General features: G+C 39.7%; 1 protein-coding gene and 1 long non-coding RNA gene across 3 annotated transcripts in view; both read right to left on the bottom strand.

The window, feature by feature from the left end:
• Positions 1–11,224: 11,224 nt before the first annotated feature.
• Positions 11,225–17,044, bottom strand: part of LOC133222823 (uncharacterized) — a 252,588-nt gene continuing 246,768 nt past the window's right edge. The window contains exon 3 of the long non-coding RNA XR_009728384.1: positions 11,225–11,630. This is a non-coding gene — a long non-coding RNA (uncharacterized LOC133222823). The remainder of the gene's footprint in view (positions 11,631–17,044) is intronic.
• Positions 13,719–17,044, bottom strand: part of CERK (ceramide kinase) — a 37,264-nt gene continuing 33,938 nt past the window's right edge. For both annotated transcript variants that reach the window (XM_061372890.1, XM_061372889.1), the window contains exons 12-13: positions 14,889–15,097; positions 13,719–14,015 (exon numbers count right to left, since the gene is read on the bottom strand). In XM_061372890.1, the coding sequence (XP_061228874.1) occupies positions 13,916–14,015; positions 14,889–15,097 (309 nt within the window). In that variant the 3' untranslated portion in view covers positions 13,719–13,915. The remainder of the gene's footprint in view (positions 14,016–14,888; positions 15,098–17,044) is intronic.

Below are 17,044 nucleotides of genomic sequence, written 5' to 3' on the forward strand. Positions count from 1 at the left end.
TTATTGTCCTGTATGACAGCTTTTCATGCTATCTCAAGGATGGCATAATAACCATATACATTCATGTCTTTCTTCAACTTTGAGTACAGCCATCTCCCAGTTACATGTATTATTTCTCACAAACAGAAAATTGTAAAGGAATATTGGGTGGGTGATATGCAGCTATCTGCTTCTGAGATTGTGGGACTGGTGACAGCCACAGAGAAACTAGCTTAGAAGTCCTTAAGAGAAGGCATTTTTCAAACCCATGAAACCACACAGCCTTTTAAACATCAGGCACTTGATACAGCTGAAAGTAATTGCTCCAGTGCTGAAAAACAAAATTGTCCTCTAGGGATGATAGTGTTCTTTAGTTAAAATCACAGGAAAATAAATAACTTACTTTTCTAAAAGAAAGCCAAAAACGTCATTTAGAGCTGAGCAATCATTCTTGAAAGGCAGCACTTGTCTGACATGGCTACAGAAACAGCACTCTTCTCAGGAAGGAGCTTCTATGGTTATTGTCGTGATTTGCGCAGGTCCAGCTGCATTGCCAGCAGAATGTGGAGCAGCTTTAATCACAGCTTTAAACTAATGTGACAGATATTTATGATAAGAACAGTCATGTCAGCTGTGTCAGATGCTGTAAAAAAACCTCCTCAAAACAATCAGCTGTCTGATTAAAAAACCACACGTTTGCTCTGAAAGTGTTGAGATAATTAAAGAATAAAATTATAAAGAACAAAATTAAATTTAATCAAACTGTTTCAATGATAAGTTGCAGATGGGGAAGTCTCCTGGGGTTGCAAAGAACATGTTTATATTGTCAGGTGTGCCAAAAGGAAGAGTAGATGGATTGGCAGGGGAGAAGCAGGGAACATCTTTTCTCTCTGTTGTTATAGCATCTCAGAAGTGCCATCTCCCACCCAACATGGCTAGGTGACAACCCCTGCCTGCATTCTGCCCCCTCAGACTTACACCAGTGAGATCACTTGATGCCACAGAAAGAGGGAAAGTAGAAACAAAAAGAAGTCACCTAATGACTTATTCTTCTGAATCTGCTCCTAAAACGACATCTCTGGGTGCAATTGTGGGACGTCACCCATCACTGGCTGTCCTGCTCCAGGGCTGTCCAACAGAGGCAATGTGAGGCTGTGCTTTGCTGTTGTATCATATCACTCCTCACTGCCTTGGTGCTGCTGGTCTGGGATCACCTCACTGTGCTGATGCCAGCAGCAACAGCCAGTGTCCAAGGGGCAAGATGACAGAGAATGTGCCTCCACAGGGAATTACATCCATATGATATATATTAAAGACTTAACACATAAAAAAGGACTGGTAGGGAGATCATCAGGCTTGTGCATTGATTCTAAACTAACCTCCCACCCCCCTCAACAACTCATCTTCCTTGTTGTTTCTGTATTTTTAATGGCAAAATTAATATGGGGAAACAGAAGAATGAAACTGGCTGATCACTTAGTGCCATGCATTAAATCTTATCATTCAAGAGTGTTGTGCAGAGAAGACACAAATATTGTAGATATGTCAGGGATGATTCAATGTAACTGAAATAACTCAAGAACATAAGCTCTCCTTCACCACTGACAGAATAGCTAGACATGTTTGATTTAGTTCATGCTGCTTTGCTATGTCGTTTTGCTTTGTAAGTCGGCACTTTTTCTGTTAACTCCTCAATTCAGCCTTACAATTGGGAATTCAGATAACACAGCCCTTCACTTCTGATCTTAGCTGAATACCAATGCCATAATTTTATGCTTCTTTGCTTTCTGTACTCCCTGACCTTTCATGTTTCTTGAGGGACATCTCGTTTCCTCTAGCTTTCAAACACCTTAACACTTATTCCCTCATATCGGTGATACAATTAAGTACACATCCTTAATTGAGTTACAAGCAAATACACAAGCAAATACATAGAATAATAACAGGGTGTTTATCTTTGTCAACCCTAGACAGGTAATTAAACAGTCTCCTTCACACTCTTCTAAGCAAACAGAACCCTTTAAACTGATATGCTGCCTTTACATAATGTCAATAGACCGTCTTCTCCTCACCTCTGTTTAGATGGGCTTGTGTATTCAATAGAAAATGTAAATTTGCTTTACTCAAGACCTGGCTAGAAATGAACCTAACACTCCTATTAGTCTAGCTCCTGTGGTTCAGACTATACTGAAGTAAAACAAAAAGTTACTTCTTTGCTAGAGCTGATAGAAAAGAATTCCAGAGGTCATGCTATGGATGCGAAGTCTGTGCATAGTTTTGGTGTAACACTTCCTCATAGGTGCTTGGTTTAAACTTGGTATGTCAGCTAAGCAAACCAGCGAATCATCACTTGTGGTAAGCTGATGTGGCTCTATTAAAAATCAAAGGACCTAATTTCCATCAGCTGAGGATGTAGCTGACTTGCCACTCTTGTCTTGTCCCTTTGCCCTTTGGAAGAGGAGGAAAGCCTCTGGTGTTCAGCATGGTACTTACCTCCAAAGGCTCTATTGAGCAACTGAATTTCAGAGCATTTACGTAAGGCTTTTGAAGAGTAATGGTCACATGCCAAAAGCTCCAAAGTGCAGTCAGTGTGGATTTTGTAACCAACATGCCACTGGCTGAGCCTTCCACATGACCTGGGATACACGAAATACACAAAGGTCTGGCTTCAGTTTGTGCTTTTCTGTGCTATGTATCACTCTCCTGCTCTTCCCTCCAGGGCAGAGGGATTGGTATTTCTCCTGCTGCCTTTCTGACAGTGTTGTGTTTTCTTTCATAATTTTCCACTACAGGCCCCAGCAATCTTAATACTTCTCAATTCAAAAGACATCCACATGCAGCACAGACCATACAGCCCTTTTTGACTATAAGAACAGCCATTTTCCTTCTTACAGCTTATGGTTTCTGATGAAATCCAGTTAAAATCTTAGGATGCATTTCAATCAAGTGTTGTGTGGATTATGGGTCCCATTGTAAACAATCCAGATCTTAGCAAGAAATACTGGGAACATTTGCACTGAAATCACTCTATCCTATTTTCTGTAAAATTGCTTTTACACATTTATCATTGCTCTGCTATACAGTAGAAAATATGTAGAGCACAAATATTGACATTTATATTGTCCATACTTGTACATGCTAAAGAAATCATTACTTTTTTAAAAGGCTTTCAATAAGGTGGTTGTTGGAAGGTTAAGAGAGGGAACAAATATCTGAGTGGTGCCACACAGTACTTCTGTTTCCTTGGAGATTCCTTTTAATGTAGAAATAAGTAAGAAAAGCTCACTGTTCACAGTGATGTGCTTTTTCAACCCAGTCTTTTAGACAGAAAAGAAGTATAAATTTGGCAGTGTCTTACCCCGATAGTGACTTTACATAGCCTCATGTCAGTGACACTCGGCTTTTTAAATGCTCCTTTGGAGAATATACTCTTATTTGTGATTAAATTCCACATAACGAATAATAATTTCCTATTGCTATTGTCATTCATTTATTATACATCAGTATTTCCCCCTTCATAAAATGAGTTTTGGAGAACTGTCAAATACTCAGGCAGAAAAACACGTACAAAGCCACAAAGCCAAAGCTGATCAGTATAGCTTGGGTATATGGTAATTTAAAACATTTGTGCAGCCAAGGACATGTCCAGATGCCAAACATCTCTTCTCAGAGATGTACAAGTAGTCTCTTGTTTCAGATGTAAGTCGGCATCACAAAATCAAGCAGAAAAGTTCCAGAAGATAAATACCATAGAGAAGAGCTTGATAACCCGTGTGCTAGAGCAGTAGGCAGCCAGACTGAGGGAGTAGCAAAGGTGGAGCAAAGGAGACCAAAGGAACAGAGAGAAATGTCATCAAGCCAGTGAACTCCAGAAAGAGCCAGTAAAAGAAAGCAAAGGGAATAGTGAAAGGTCAGGGTAGCAATGAGGAGGAGGGAAAGTGTGGGGGGGGGGGGGGACCAGAAGCACTCAGAAATGCTGCTACTGCCATAAAAAGAGCAAACAGGGCTGAGCCTGAGAGCCAGGAAGGGGGGAAAGGGGGGGGGGGGCGGAGGAGGAGGAAAAGCAGCGTCAGATCTAGTCAGGTTTGCCCCAGCCTCCCAGTCTGAAAAGGATACACGACATGATACTTGGCAGGCTCTCAGCTTAACAGATATGGAAGCGTGTTTTCTTTATTCATGGCATTCCTCCATGTCTGCTTAGGGCAGTGAACTCCTGTGCACTGAGAACTAGAACTACCTGAGAGCTGGCGGAAACAAATAATTAAGCCAGCTTGAACAGTGTGCCAAACACACTTTCAGAAGAAGTTGGTACATGAACAAGAATTTAAAGGTCCCAGATGCTAAAATTTAGAATTATAGTTTTCCCCTTTATGACCTCTGTTTCTGTCCTCTTTTTAAGAAGACATTGTTCAATCATTCAGTTTTGGGGACAAAAAACCAACTGTGCAGCATCTATTACTGTTTTATCACGTTGAATCCTGTAAACCAAATCAAAAGTAGAAATTACCAGTGTGAAGTAATATGTAATTTGAACTGGAGCACGTTCCTGCAGCTCTCATCCACAGGGAAGCATAGGAAATTGATTTGCCAGACTACCTTAAAAATAGCTGCTGCATTTTGAAATTTAGAGTTATTTTCAAGAGGAATAACTTTCAGTAGAGGGAGCTGCAGGACCAAGTCAGACTTAAAGCACTGAGGAGCCGTCACTGCAGTAAGGTAGATAAAAATGTATTTATATTAACATGCAGAATTATTAAACAGTGTACCAGACAGCTTATTGTCATAAAATGATTTAAACTTCAGAGCTTTCTGCTGCAGCTTAGGGCATGGAGAAAACAAGTGACGTCTATAACTGCATGTAGAAGCATTGTGTGACGTTTTACTGAAAAACAATCTTCTCTTTTCACAGATTATAGGCACTGATTTGTGATACGGACTCCACAACCAAAACAAAGCTATATGTCTTTCTTTATTGAAAGTTAGTGGCAATATTTCCAGCAGGGTAACTGTAGACTGCAGGTTCAGAGATTCAATCATCACGTTGGAGAGAAATAGGCAGAGTTAGCCCTGTTGTCTCCATCCCCTCGTATTTGTATGCAAAATAATCTGCTTCTACCCAAAGGCAAATCTTGTGTGTGTGTAATTTTCTCTAGATGTGTCATTTTCAAGTGTTATCCTTTAGACTCAGCATGCACCCAGCCTTTTTCCTCTTTACACTGCTTCACCAAGGTAGGCCAGCTAGCGACATTTCAAACGCTTGTGTTGCTTACAGATGTTTAGCATCGCTCAGTGTTACTGAGCCTTCTCTGTACTGACACCACTGTGTTGGCAGGGTCAGCAAAGATGGAAAAACAAGACCTTGACGGGTGCCTGAACAAAGGAAAATGAGGTTACAACAAAATGTCTGATGTTATTTACAGCTCTCAGACTGCATCCAAGAACGTGACTGGTACTCATGTGAGGAGAGAAGGGCAAAACTGCAAACAGGAGGCTGGAGAGAGCTTTAGGCAGGAGAGCCACCACACTAAGTGCATCTCAGAAGTCATGCTGCCTTAGGGGCTATTTAAACAAGGGAGGACAGCTACGTTGCTGAAGGCCACCACTCATGAGATCAGGCTTGCTATATCTTAGAGATCTGGGACCTTTAAACCTTCCCAGCACAACATAGCTGCCAGAAAATGGTTAAGTTTTAGATCCTTGGCAGCTGCCATAAGAGCTGTAGTGCCAGTGCAGTTGTTTGCAAGCCCCCACCCTCAGCTAAGCGAGTGGCTATTGCGTGCAGTGAGCTGGCTGCCCTCACCCCTGCAACTCTGCGGCACAGCAGTTCATAGTCAGCAAGCCCACTGTAGACATCACTAACATGATCTCTGTCATCTCCTTTGTTCTGTATAACCTGTTTTGTCTGTTCCCTCTTGGGAACAGTGTCACTTCTGAGTTCTGGAGGCAGTGCATGACTTGTGCCAGAGTCATCAGTGAGACACACATCCAAACCCAAGGGCCTTTGTGAGCCATACTCCACATCAGTGCTCCCAACAACAGGTCACTCCTACTCATCAGCGTTGGCTGCACAGCCATGGAGGATACCCACGTCTTTCTCTTGGTACATACCAGGGCTCCCCAGTCACACCTCAAGGTGTATGAGAGACATCAACTCCATGGTCATCAACAACATTTCCTCTCCTGCTAAAATGTACTTGGCCTTAGCCCAAAAATAATGGCAACCTTGTTTCCTGATGGATAACTTCTGATTGCACCTCCACATGGCCCATAGCCTGTTGATACTAAGACATCAGTCGATATCAGTAGAAAAGGTGCTACAGTGGGCACTGTGACCTGATGTATGTTTCCCAGTCCTCATGAAGACGGTAGAGAAGCTTTACCATCAGAGCAACCTTAGAAGAAACATTAAAACCTCAGTAACTGTAGTTCCTTTCTTCGCTGCATTGCACTAAGAGCATAGGGAGGTATTTTTCACTTCAAGGAAGCTCTGGCTGTCACCATTGAGGAATGTATGTTGTGTCCTGGGACTGCGAGAATTCAGGTATAGCAGTATCTGTTTCTCTTCCTGGATTGTCCCTGCCCACAGCAGTGGGGTTGGAACTGGATGATATTAAGGTCCTTTCTAACCCAAACCATTCTATGATTCTAAGATTCTGTTAGTGCCTTTGAATGGGTAGGCATTTTTTTCCTTAGTCCTCACCCATGCCAAGTGGAGAAAGGAGTTCTGGTATCATCTCAGCAGCTTATGTTGGAAGGCAGAAATCAGAAACCCTGGTAGAAATCAATATAAGTGGCAGTAGCCCCCCATTCCCCCTGCTCCTGTAATGCAAGATGCATTGAGTCAGGTTCTTTCAGCAAGGGACAGGGTGAACCAAGAACTCTTTCATCACATCCTTTTCTCTCTCTTTTAGCTTCAGTGAAAAACTGAACATAGTCTACTTCACTAATAAATTCCTGCTGCACTTTCTCACAGCAGTGTTGCAGGATGGATTTATCCAGAGCAGTGGAGTTTCCTCCAACAAATGAAGGCAGGGCAGACAGCAATGGCTTCAGACCCAAGCAACTTATACAGATTCAGTGCAATGTTTTGTTGACTGGGAGAGTGAGTTTGAACTGCACAGCCACAGGTCTTTTAATACTCCTGCTCACCTCATTCCTCTTCTGCAATAGTTCATCCAGAGGAAGCACCACTGCCTGCAGCTCCTATCACAGCAACCTCAGGATGGACACCTCTGAACACAAACAGCCACAGGGATGGGCTTTCTCTCCACCTCACCTTCCCCCAGCAAGTCTGTAAACTCTTTCATACAGCAAAAAAATACTACTTCTTCTGTTAGCTCAAACCTTTGCCTACACACAGAGGAGAGCAAACAACACAATCTGCTGTTTGGGTGAGAGAATATGCTGATGTTTACTCTTTCCTGATCCTGCTACCAATGTGTTGAGGACCGGTAGTGGCTGCAAGCCTTTACCAGGAAAATTGGAACCACAGCAACTCTCAGGTGTTCAGGTTTTGTCTGTTTTCCCTCAAAAATTCTAGTGTTACGAGATGAAATGGAAATGGAAGGTTCCAGCCATCTGAGAGCTACTTACTGGATTGGGATCTTCTTTGGCTCTGGGCAGAGCAGCATCTATCAGCAGCGTAACCCTCAAAGTAGTTATTAGAATCATAGAATCATCCAGATTCTATAATTCTAGGTTGAAAAGACTTTTAAGATCATAAAGTCCAACCTCTACCCCAGGACTGCCAAGGCCACCAATAAACCATGTCCCTAAGGGCCTCATTTGCACAGTTGTTGAACCCTTCCAGGGATGGCGATTCCAGCCTGTTCCAATGCCTGACTACATTTTCAGTGAAGAAATGCTTCCTGATATCCAATCTAAACCTCCCCTGGCACAGCCTGAATGTGTTAAATTCATTCTACGGATACTGCTGAAGGGAGATATCTACTCTAATGCATCCATCTGATCATTAGACAGCATTCTGCGAAAACATAGCATCTAGAAGCTAACAGTATCTGATTGAATTGAAGACTTTATGAAACTTCATTCATATTTTGGAGCAACCCCATCAATACTAGGTCTCTTCTTATAGTTTCCCTCCCTCAGTGTTAAACATAAATCAGCTTCAAGCAGTTTTTCTTGATATTAATTTGTGCTCAAATATTATGGGCTTTTTCCTTCTCTGTCTAAATATTAAGTCTGTTTAGGCAAAGAACAGCAGACTGAGAGGGAGCACAACAGCATAGGCAGGGAATTTCCCAGAAGGTGAGGCATTCTCTATGCCCACTGAGGACAGAGCAAACACACTTAAATACAACAGGGGAGTCAGTTAAGTGAGTAACCAAAGTTGTCCAACTATAGAAATCTTTAAGCAATTTGCTCTGACAGCTAAAATAGTTGGCAGAATATACATCCCTGAAAGCTCAGAACAGGTTACACAAACATCTACAGGAACAGCACAGGTATTTCTGTATGCAGTCACTTTCTGTGGGAACTATCCCTGGCATTGCAAGGTCTATGGGGCAGACCCTTAGCTGAGGTGAGCTGCTGTCCCACTACCTTAACCTCAGCAGCACCGAGGTACTGACCCAGCATTCTTCCTTCCTGCCCAATCTCCTCTTCCTTAAAATGCAGCTGCTAAACATTAGCATAGAAAATAAGCATTTGGCAGATTGAACAGTCATTTCAGAATGCTGCACATTGCTATAGGAACCTGCTTTTATAATTCTCCTTTAGCACCTCTTCTAGCAATGATGCTGTGTGGGTAAAGTTTGTGAGTATAAATACAGGGCATGACCTGTATTTACAACTGTCTGCCAGTTGTAAATAGTCAAACTTCCAGCCACCCACTCAAACCTTTAGTGCTCTCTTTAACGTGCAACTGAAGGGCACATGGCCGGGCAATACTTTCCAGCAAAATAAATCAATGAAAATCTGCATTTTATGTTCTTATTTCTTTAAAAAATAAAATCTGTTTGGCAGCTGTTCTCTTCCATCCTTTCCAGAATCTGGGCTCCATGGATTTCTTGATTTGCATCAACTCCTGTTGTTCTTTCAGTATTTTTCCTTTATGAGTATCTTTTTCCCTTCCATTTTTTTCCCCTGTTCTACACTACTGAAGTCTTCTCTACATGTAAAAAAAATAAGAAAGAGAGAAAAACTCCTATTCGTTTTAATTACTGCTGGAGGATTCCTATGAAATAAAGCACAGAACGGCATTTCAGGTGAAACAGCTACCAACAAATGCAAGTCACCCTTTCAGGCATGTAAGTCTTAAAGGAGCCAACATCATTTAAAGACAACCTCTTGGCAATTTTGGTAGGTACATACTGGGAATAATTCTTAAGCAGCAGGAAATGGGATGAAAAAATTGTTAATCCTCTCGTTGCAGAGGATTTGAAAGGCATGACTGATTGCAGAACTAATGCCCCACCCCTTCTAATTAATGGGACTAGTCACACATTAATTAAGAACACGCATAAGCCTTTGCAAGATGTACGTCATGTGCATGTCGGTGGGTGAGACAGCAGGCTGGAGGGACTGTCGCATCATTATGGGCAGAATTCATTTACTGCAACTTAAACACCAGTTAGAATCTACTGAATTTACTTAACTATCCTGTGGAAAATTATAAATAAGAGCAATGTGACTAATGAGAATAAAAATGATGAATTCCTATTATTCATTCACTTCATAGGGATTCAGGCAGGAGTTCTAGGGAAGTAATACTTGAATTGCACAACAGAGGTGTTCAGAGAAATTTCTGATTCTACATGCCACCTTCCGTTCGTGCCGTAAGACATCCCTGCAGACACTGCCTTGCTGAGTAACTGCATGGGACGGGTTGATGTCGGCTGCCAGTCAGGTGCCCACCCAGCCGCTATGTCCCTCTCTCTTCTCAGCAACAGGGTGAGAAAATACCATGAAGAGCTCATGGGTTAAGAGAGAGCACTCAGGAATTGCAGTAAAGGGCAAAACAGACTCTTCTTGGGCAAGAATAACTCCTTTTTTTTGCAATTATAACACAGTAAATAACCAGAAATAAAACCAAAACTAAGACCACCTTCTCCCCTCCTCCCTCCCTAGCTTCTTCCCAGGCCCAATTTCACTCCTGATTTTTCTACCTCCTCCCCAGTTCTGAGCAGCATAGCAGGATGGAAACGGGGTTGTGGCCAGCTCATAACGCTTATCTCTCCTGCTCCATCCTCTTCCATGAACATCTCCCACTTGGGTTTCCCTCCATGGCTGAGAGTTCCTGCCAGAAAACCTGCTCATGCATGGGCACCTCTCCCCTTCTGCAGCTCCTGCCAGGAATCTTGATGCAGCACAGGCTTGCCACAGGCTGCAGCTTCCTTCAGGACACATCCACCTGATCCAGCGCAGGGTTCTCTACAGACCTCCATGGGCTGCCTCACCATGGAATCTCTGCTCTGCTGCCTGGACTACCTCCTCCCTCTCCTTCCTTACTGACTCTGCTTCTGCCAGGTTGTTTATTTTCCCCCCACTCCCCTCACAGCTGCTGTGCAGCAAATCTTACCCCTTCAATGTGTGCTATCACAGACATGCTGCCAATGTCACCGATCAGCCCAGCTTTGGTCAGTGGCAGGTCCAACAGGGGTGCACCTTCTATTTCCTTTTCACAAAAGCCAACCACGCAGCACCCCATTTCCAAACTTGCCATGTAAACCCAACACACTTCAAAAGCAGAACTCTCTACAGGGCTGAAAAGCACCTTCTTCTGTGCCCATTGTACATAAGTAATGAGGATGTTTTACTTATTTATGTACTGCATCTGTAATAACTATTGCAATGAAATTCTAAAAATCCCTGTCAATTTACTATATACTATTTAAAATACAATACCTATTTTATACTTCTCAGAATGGTAGTTCTTATTTTTTGTATTTTAATTTTTTCATAATAAATAACTGTAAATACATTATAAAATTATAACCAAGTTTCTTATCTCCCTTTCAATCTTTAGTTTACTTTTGTTGAATTGCTTATTTTAGTGTAAGTCCAGCTTCAACAGCTGCTTTCCTTCACTCTTAGTGTTTGTCCATACTGACGCTTGCTACAAAGCTGTAATCATGCTTGTGCTCATGGAAGCTTATGAATTATTTCTCTACCTGGTTTAATCTGCCCACGTTGGTTACACTTGAGCACACTCCTGCCAACTTCCTGTCAAACAAAGCTAGGTATTTTTTCAAATCAAGCTATGAAATGAAGAAAACCACTGCACTGCTGTATGATATAGTTTTATTTTTTCAATGAAATGCCCTAGCATCATAAAACAGAAAACATTTTCTAATCTTGAAGCCAGCAAGATTGGGAAAAAAAAAATAATAATCAGACTTGGTTTTCCTATACATAATTTCTGTACTGAGACTACATTCAGAGAGAAAAGAACAACCTATAATTACATGGAAGCAGACATTACTTACACAGATCTCTTAAAAACAAACTGGACAATGTTATACAGCTCACATGGTGCTTTGCTACTACAGTATGCTACAAATAGAATTATTCAAATGCAACTATACAGCTTCTCTATTACCTAAGATCTTTTCATTTTATTATGTTGCAACACCTCTATTATTTACTTCACACTTCATTACCATACTATGGAACGATCTTTTCTCCTTTTTCTGGTGGCTTGTTTCTCAGAAAGGGGACTTCATTGCAGCTTACTTTGAAACACCAAGCACTCGGTTTCAGGTAGTAAAAATATTCAAAGCATTTCAACATACATTCATAATGAGAAGAAGCCTCCATTTTTGAAGTCAGGGTCTCATGACTTGCTAGGAAGCTAATGGAAAGAGCTGGTTAGTATTTACTCCTGTTTTCACTGATGAGAATGTGGATAGCTGTAATGCCTCACAAATGATCTCGTTTGTTGGTAAACTGAGTGTGCGCCATCATATCCTGCACAAGAACTAGTTACTTAAAGTCTGGGTTCTCTCACAGTATTTATGGACAAACCACAATAACTGTAGAACTTCTTAAACAAATGACACTTAAAAAAACCCCAACAAACCCTGCATTTTTAGAACTCCATAATCTCATTTTCAATGGGGTTCTTAGTTCAAAAGTACTATTCCACTTATTAAACACACCTTTAAAAATACAGTATATGCAACACTTGTGTTACCAATGTCTGAAAAACATCGGATCAAGCAACATTCAACTCGTTGCATTAATAAGGAAAGTAAACAGCAGTACTTCTACTTTTTAAAAGTATTCAAGTATTTCCCTGAAATACTATTAAAAAAAAAAAAAAGAACCCAGTTCCTAAACTATGTATGGCTGTACTTTAAGCAAAATCATTTGCAAGTGCTTTTTGTCCTATAGAGCAGTATGAATAATACTTTGTAGCAAAGATATAGCACACCATTTTGATATTACACAAAACTGGAATGTAAATAACTTCAATTAAAAAAAAATCTGCCATTTATAACAATTTTCAAGTGCTTCAGTAATAAAATGACCAATCACCGTGGCTTACACAGACCAATGAGAGACATGAAAGGAATAAACGCTTAATGATGGAAGTGCCAATAAATATACATGAGTGGAGAACCATTAACTGTTCAAATGCAAAAAAAAGACCTCTCAGACGCAATAAGGTTTAAAGACAACTACAAATTTAAGACAGAGGACAGTAGGGGCTAACTTATGATATTCAAACAGGAATAAATCTGTACAACAGCAGCAAAATTTAGCCCCAAGCCCAGACACAGAACATGTATGTGTCACAATACACAAATTCAAACACAATGTAAAAAAATCACTCCAGAGCTATAGATGATAGTCTGGTTTTTGCTATAAAAAACAAATCAGCACAGTGATTTCATGATTTACCAAATGCCAGTTTCTTCCCTTCGTTTCACAATACAAATTATTTTGTTTCTTATTTAGTTAAATGAACATTACTAAAAAAAAAAAACAAAACCAAAAACCCTTCCAATCAAATATTTTTTAACTTAACATTCCAGCATCTTATTTCACAAAGGCATTTTAACATCTGTAGTAGAATCTCTGAGGAACCGTGTACTGAAAAGGGAAGCTTTTCATATGTTAATTTTAGATTTAAAAGAAAAATCGAAACTTGCTGGTGTTTCAGAAGATATTTATATTTTCCTTTGCCTGTGCCTTTCTGGTATTACATAAGTATCCCTGCAAGATGCTTGCAAGACATTTCAGCTGCAGTGGGCAGTATTTGGTATCCTCCAGTCATAAAACCCTACATCATCCCAAAAAGCATCATGCAAGGAAGCCTTTATAAATAGAATGTATACAACAAGGTATGATCTGTATACAGATGTGCTTTTATCTTTCAAAGTATTTCTAAACTCTTATATTAATTACTTAAAGCCAGGAATGTGTGTTTGAATTGCATTGATAAGTTGCAAGGTATAGTCAGAACTACAAAATGAAAAGTTGTATTAAACAAAGATGTGAATGACAACAATGTTGTCCAGTATTTAAGCCACATGTAACTATGGAACGACACCAGCAAAAAAACATCTCAGACTCTGAAAATGTCTTGTCTTGATCTCTTGGTTTGGTGACAGTGGAAAGTCCAATGTTTTGTAACATTTGGATATTATTGCAACACATTATAGCTCTCCAGAAAAGCACAGAGAATTCATCAGTCATCATGATTACACACACGCATATATACATATATATATATATATATATGCGCCAATTCTCTCCTTTCTAACATTGCTCCAAGGTACATTTTAATGATTATGATGTTCTTTAAAAAAAATGACACAGTGCAATAGGATGTCTAAAACTAAACTGAAGCTGTAAAAAAACAAAAACTCAAACCTAAAAGTTTAAAATACTTGTCAATTTGACTAAAATGCATATTTACTCAAGTTTCTTGAGCTTTCATTTTTTCTTCTCCCCATTGGAGGAACAATGTTTACAGTAATTGCTCAACACTACTCTGGCTGTAGGCAGCTTCATCTTTACAGGTTTCCTCGATTCCCCTTGCAAATAGTTTCATTAACTGGCAGTGAACCCTGGAAAATATAGAGATCAATTAATAAGAAACAAATGGATACTATGCATTTAATTCTAATAATCCATTAATTTTAAGCAGTTAGAAAAAGTTCCTTGCTCCAGACTACAGAAAACTCACTCTCATTTTTGATACAGTCCTTTCCTGCAAAGAAGGTTGGATGATTTCACATATCCATCACTCAGGTTATTCCTCTTTTCCACACACAGAATTGTATGGGGCACTTAGATGAGCTGATTTTATAAAATACACAATATCCATAGAAATCACTTTTGGAGTGGAATCATGTTTAATGGACACACTTGTATGTAAATATTAGGTATTTTTGCTCCCTTTATTCTAAAAACAAAAAACAAAATCAACCAAAAAAACCCAAACAATTCAATCAAAAAACCCTTTCAAATTTTACAAACCTCTATTCCTTTCTAACTTTATTATTTACACAACTGCAAACTTCTTTTCTCCATATGCAAAGGCTGGAGATAAGACTCAGTGGTGTGTGTTAAAAAATACAAAGTATGGGGCACACTCATCTGCAAGACAATGATGCTTACTTAAGTTTATGTTTAACAGGAAAGGCTGTACCTCAGTGTAATAAGCTACTCTGCCCTTTTGAAAAGAATCCTCCCAACACAAGCAAGCAGCAGCTCCTAAGAAGTAAGTATGACTTCCAAGGTAGGGCCATTCATCTTTCTCAGAGTGATCACTTACACTTATTCTCTGGAAAGGACTCAAAAAAGGATATATAAAAAAGTTTATTATCAGAAGACCCAAATTTACTATGTAGAAGCACCTTTTGTGGATGTCTTTGCGAGCATCTTTAAAAATCAGTGAAAAGGCCTGATGTTTATGGAGAAAAATAATCAATGCTTACCTCACTTCAACTGCTGAACTCTCTAGAGTTTCTCCATCACAATTCCAGGTGCTATTAGCAATACTACAGCAACAGGCTGGGTGATCTCGGCAGAACTGGCCAAATCGTTTCTTTCCCACGTCAGTGACATTGCTTTCATTGTCTTCTGAAAGCTTTGAAGTAAATTGAAAACTCTTCACCCGATGAACATCTACAAATGAGAAGTCAAACTACACAGAAAAAAACAAATCAAAACAGGCAATTACAATTAGTTAAATACATTTGATGTGTAAAGCAAGTCAGTGTGCAGCATTCTGTATTCAAGTCTGTCCGCTCCAATTTTCTGGAGAAGCTTATCTGAGGCAGAGTGTGATTTTTGTTTTTAAAAAGCAGCACAAGCCAGAAACAATAAAGCCAAATTGGAACATTACTTTTCAAGGGTCCTCTTCAAGTGGCCATGTTATAGATAATCAGGTAACAGGTTTTGTGATTATGAGTCAATGGGGTATAAATCATGCCCTATAAAAACTAATATAGCATGGAATTGAAGTCAAAAAGGTCTGGATTGGATCTTTGTACCATTCTCAGGACCTCTTCAACTACAGCCCTTAAGACACATGGGCTTTTCTGAAAGCCTTCTGCTTCTGCATTTGGAACAATGTCCTGAAGGTGAGAATTCCATGGCAGTGTGATCACATCCCAGAGTGGGTGTATAGGATAAAAGGAACAGAGAGCAATATTATTGCATTCTAACAAAATGAATGCATTTTTAACTAGTTAATTCAGCCAGAAAAAGTAGGACAGTTAAAAGATCGCTCTTAGAGGATACAGACTATAATATCATAAAAATGCTTTAAAACAGGCTTCATAAATTAAAGGAGCAATCAAATTAGATAGTGCCCCTTGCAATTTTTTAAGTTTTCAAAAAGGGGTTTCCCACTATTATGGTAGACACTAACTTGAAGTGAGGACAGCCCTGCATTTAATCTGCTCTACAAGACCAGCATACGCCAGAGAGAAACAGGTAGGAAGCACTGGAAGGGGAACGGTCACAGTAACAAATCACAAAAAGCATCAGATTTGAAGGGACCTCCTAGGTCTTAAGTTCCCTCAGCTTTTAGCCATAAAAAAGGCTGTCAAATTATCAAAATCCATTCTTGTAAGTAGTGGCTCATGGATACAATGAGGCTCGCTAAGCAGTTTGCTAGTCCAAATAGCTTAGTTGCAAAAACTGGTTTCCACAGCTGCACAAAGCCACCCATGAATGCTCTCACGTTTCAAGTCTAAGCAGAATGAACTTGCTTGATAAATGTTGAGGCCAGTTTGAAAGGCAGACAAGGAAGGCTTCAAATAATCAAAAATATCAAGGGAGCAGTGAGGGTGACTGGGAAGGTGTGAAGGGAAGAACAGGAGACTGAGAATAGCAGGAAGGAGGAAAACAGACACAAAATGTCCCAGGGAATGGTAATGTGACAATAAAGAGAATCTATACTAATTTTTCTATAGAGGAGGAAGAATAGCATCATAAACCAGTGAGATTTATTATTGCTTTTATAACTATGATACTAACCCATTGTTCAGATAATTTCCAGAACACGTTAATATCATCAGGTTGTGAAAAATACTAAACGTGTGTGTTCACAGCCACAGCTCTGGTTTCAACAGATACTACAATCTAAAGCAGTGATGAATCTTTCCTTATAGTCTATCCTGACAGCTACAACATACACAAAGAACAATTTTAAAGCCAAATGAATAAAGCTCATATCCTGATCACATATATGCAGTAAAATTCTGCTAAAAGTTTGCACTTTACAGCCAAAGTGCAGTTCTGGTAGCTTTCTTCTAAACCACATTTGCATGCAGTTTACAAAAAGTGATTTATTATTCTTCACTACAACTTCTACCTCACTTGTGTTGCACTGCTGTGAACAGTTTTTCACGACAAATCACCGTAAATATTGTTCAAACAGCAAATATAAGGAAAATGTTATAAAACAGAATTCAATTCAAAAAAGTGGACTTTTATTAGAATGCTACAGCCAAACATTTGACTTGGCTAGAATTGTTTTTTTTTTAACGGTACACATGATGAAATTTTTTCACCCCAAATGTGGAAACTTTTTTAAAAAACAAAGAAAAACAACAGACCTGCTTTGTAAATGTTTTTTTCATAC

This window comes from Neopsephotus bourkii, unplaced genomic scaffold (genome assembly GCF_033783945.1).
Source record: "Neopsephotus bourkii isolate Nb327-2 ecotype Australia unplaced genomic scaffold, CSIRO-AGI_Nbou_v1 NB_1624, whole genome shotgun sequence".
Classification (NCBI taxonomy): Eukaryota; Metazoa; Chordata; class Aves; order Psittaciformes; family Psittacidae; genus Neopsephotus; species Neopsephotus bourkii.